This window comes from Pongo pygmaeus, chromosome 9 (genome assembly GCF_028885625.2).
Source record: "Pongo pygmaeus isolate AG05252 chromosome 9, NHGRI_mPonPyg2-v2.0_pri, whole genome shotgun sequence".
Classification (NCBI taxonomy): domain Eukaryota; kingdom Metazoa; phylum Chordata; class Mammalia; order Primates; family Hominidae; genus Pongo; species Pongo pygmaeus.
The window spans coordinates 126,006,021-126,009,918 of record NC_072382.2 but is presented as its reverse complement, the minus strand read 5'-3'; the positions used below and the strand labels follow the sequence as shown (position 1 = coordinate 126,009,918).

The 3,898-nt window shown below is 38.4% G+C and overlaps 1 protein-coding gene across 1 annotated transcript; it reads right to left on the bottom strand.

The window, feature by feature from the left end:
• Positions 1–2,890: 2,890 nt before the first annotated feature.
• LOC129008763 (putative olfactory receptor 8G2) lies at positions 2,891–3,898 on the bottom strand. Its single transcript, XM_054441074.1, has one exon. The coding sequence runs from the start codon at positions 3,863–3,865 to the stop codon at positions 2,891–2,893; it is 975 nt and encodes a 324-aa protein (XP_054297049.1). The 5' UTR covers positions 3,866–3,898.

Sequence of the window (3,898 nt, the reverse complement as noted above, 5' to 3'; positions counted from 1 at the left end):
CTTAGAAATCTGAATTTTTATTTATGCTTTCTTTCAGGTTAAATAATCCTACTAAATCCTATCCCTCAATTGCCTGGTGAAATTTTATTTCTTCTAAGTGTCATTTAAAAATTATACCATCAGAAAAACATTCCCAATTTGTTGGGATAGATTAGACCTTCTGAATACAAGCTCAAAAAAAGCCACCTATAATTTATTTTCTTTTTTCTTTTCTTTCTTTTATTTTTATTTTTATTTATTTATTTTTTTTGAGACGTGGTCTCACTCAGTTGCCCAGGTTAGAGCAGGGCAGTGGCGTGATCATGGTTCACTGCAGCCTCGACCTGGTTGAACCTGGCTAAATCTACCCTTCCACCTCAGCCTCCTGAGTAGCTGGGACTACAGATGTGCACCACCATGTCCTGTTAACTTTTTTTTTTTTTGTAGAGATACAGTTTTGCCATGTCGCCTAGGCTACACCACCTATAATTTCTAACAGTACAACTTGAGACTGTGAGCTTTACTATAAGCCAGAAGATAGACCAACTCAAACTTATCTTCCTCTTTGTCCAAAGTAAGAGTATAGTGTCTGGCACATCAAAGGCACTTTAAAATATTTTATGAATGAATGAATGTATAAAGCAGGATGTTTAACTGGATTTTTACAGCAATTATCTCCAGACCTAATAGTCTCAAATCACAAGTGTGGGCAGAACACAGTCACCTTTCCTCTGCTTGAAAACTGCAATGCCAATTTTACTCATAACCTATTCTCTTCAATTTGGAGAAGAATTGCACTAGTGTTGGTGTTGAGAGTTGTAGGTACTCAGTATTCTGCTATCTTTAATGCTGAGAGGGCAGGGCACAACCCTTTGTCTAGTCTGAGAACCACATTTGAAGCTGGTCTGCATCACAGGTCAGCCTCCACAATTGTAACTTTTCAAGTTAGCTTTCTCCAGCATCAGGGTGGCAAATATCCTCACCTTTGACAGTTATGATGGTCTGATGGATGTGCTATAAAGATATATCTTAGATTTAGATATGACAACATAGAGACAAATACCCTCAAGATTTCAATTTCTCAGAGAAACAAGTTTTTGAGAAAAGACGCAGTTATGTTCGGCATTTCCTCAGTAGCATAAGTTTTTCATTCACATCCATCTATCTTCCATATTGACATATATGACATCATTAGCATGCAAAACTAATTGTGTTCACTTTCCTGCTTAAAAACTTCTAGCAGTTCCCCACACTAAAATGAGGAGTGATGTCTTATAATGATCAGGGTTGGTTCATGAACTGTTTCTGCCTACTCTTGTATCCTTGTAGCATGATTGTATTACCCTGAATATGACACCCCTTCTGGGGCTGCACAAGCTTCTGCCATTTCCTTAATGAGACTGCCACCTTTTAATTAGTCTGTATTTTCTATATGAGCTCAAGCCCCAGTGATTCAAGGGTCTATGCAACAGCACTCTTTTTGTTAGTCCTCATTTCACTTATTTGCATATATGCCAATGTGTTGGACAGAGCACTGGACTCAGAATGATGCCTAAGACAAGAGTTGTAATTGTGGCCAACCTCCCTTTCATTACATAAATGATGAAAATTGAGGGAAATAATGTGAGAGGAACTCTGAGAATGAATATCTAATTGCAATGAATAATGGAATACAAGGGAGATAAAAATATATAGATTTGTCCTATACTTAGAAACTATATAGTGAACACTGAAACTTCTTATATCAGCTGAATAATGCAAAACAGCATCCAAAGACTATTGACCTGCCAATAATGAGTAGGACAGTTTGAACTGGGGAGAGACACAAGGCAATTATTTAGAATATCATGGAAATTCACACTTACAAGATGTTAAATTCTGAGAAGCAGAAAGATAATAACCTGGGGGCCAATAAGAGATTTTTTAAAGAAAATTGATATAAAATGACAACCGTTTGTAAATTATAAGGCAAAAGTGTATGAACCACATGGAAACAATGCAACTTAGAAGAATTTACGACTGTCATGAGTTGCCTCATACACAGCCAAAGCATTACCGACATAAAGATAAGGCAATGTTGTGTGGGCTGTTTTTATACAAAATTGTTGCTATCAAGTATAATAATATTATAAATATCTATAGTGTATGTCTATAATAAGACTATCATAATTTTCTGGTTTTGATCTATTTTTCATTGATCAATACAAATTTGGAAGACTCTGATTATGTTTATTATAGCAAATGAAACAAAAGTAAATTATCCTGGAGCTATCCAGAGGACAGCGACGCAGTCATGTTGGGAACTGGGGAAGCTTGTTGTTTGGAAAGGATTTCTCAGGAGTCCTTATACCTATCCACAAGTAGCTGGACCAAGTATCACTTTGAATAGTATCACAAGTCCTTGAGCCAAACTTTCTACTCTCAATGACTTCTTAGTTTTGGGGCTCTGAGCATTCACTAAAAAAATGAGCCTTATTTACTTATTGGGAAGTAATACTACAGCTTCCCCTGAAGGAATACTGTAAATATTAAATAAAATTATCCACTTAAATGTTAGGACACAGTGCTTGCTATTTCATCAAATCTGAATGATACATGTCACTACTATCATCTTCATTATCATCTTATTGTGATTATCATTGTTGTGCGGGTTGTTATTTTTATTATTAATGAAATAATAAAAATAGGGCTTCTTTAAACCTCAACAGTTTTGATTTTACTTTTAGTATTTCTCCACACATACTCATTGGAATATAAGTTCGATGGAAGTAGACTGGAGGAATATTTTGAAGATGTGTTACATAAAAGAGCATCACTAAATTTTCATAAATCTCAACAATAAATCTAACATATTACACATCTAATCAAACTGAAGGCCTATTTTGATATGACAACATGACAATAATTGGATTCATGAACATGCTTTTCTGTCCAGAGTTTTCTCCAGGGCAAATTTGACATCCTTATTTCTTAGGCTATAGATCAGGGGGTTCAGCATGGGCACAACAGTAGTGTAAAACACAGAGGACACTCTCCCCTGGTCCATGGAGCTGACAGATGATGGCTGCAGGTACATGAATGCTGCAGATCCAAAGAAGAGAGCAACAGCCGAGATGTGGGAGCTGCAAGTGCTAAAGGCTTTGGACCTGCCCTCAGTGGAGCGAATGCGGAGGATGCTGGCAATGATAAATATGTAAGAAGCAAGGATGGTTAAGGCAGGGGTCAGGATGTTAAATGCACTCAAGGCCAGAACCAGGAATTCATTGATGTAGGTGCTGGAGCAGGACGGCCCCAAGAGAGGGAAGAGATCACAAAAATAATGGTTAATCACATTAGTCTTGCACAAAAAGAGTCTCAACATAAAACTGGTGTGAATTGTAGATCCAAGGATGCCTAAAATGTAAACTCCCACTGTCAGCCAGATGCAGAGGTGATAGGACATGATGACATTGTACAGCAAGGGGCTGCAGATGGCAACATAGCGGTCATATGCCATTACAGCCAACATGTGACACTCTGCAATAGCAAAAATGAGGAAGAAGTAGAGCTGAGTCATGCATTCAGGGTAGGAGATGACGTTCTTCTCTGTCACAAAGTTCACCAGCATTTTGGGGGTAATGACAGTGGAATGGCAGAGATCAATGAAGGACAGACTACTGAGGAAACAGTACATGGGGGTGTGCAGGTGCGAACTGAGCCCAATCAGTGTGATCATGCCCAGGTTGCCCACCACTGTGACCACATAGATTCCTAAGAACAGGAGGAAGAGGGGCAGCTGGAGCTCTGGCTGTTCTGAGAGCCCAGCCAGAATGAACTCAGTCACTGAGGAATGGTTTTCTGCTGACATTTTCCTTTGGTCAGTTTCTGCAGAGGAAAGAAAAACCATGGTGTTTGTAGGGATTGAGTTGCTATTCTCTTT

Coding starts and splice junctions, on each gene's coding strand:
- LOC129008763 (XM_054441074.1), bottom strand. CDS start 3,865: ATGGTTTTTCTTTCCTCTGCAGAAACTGACCAAAGGAAAATGTCAGCA.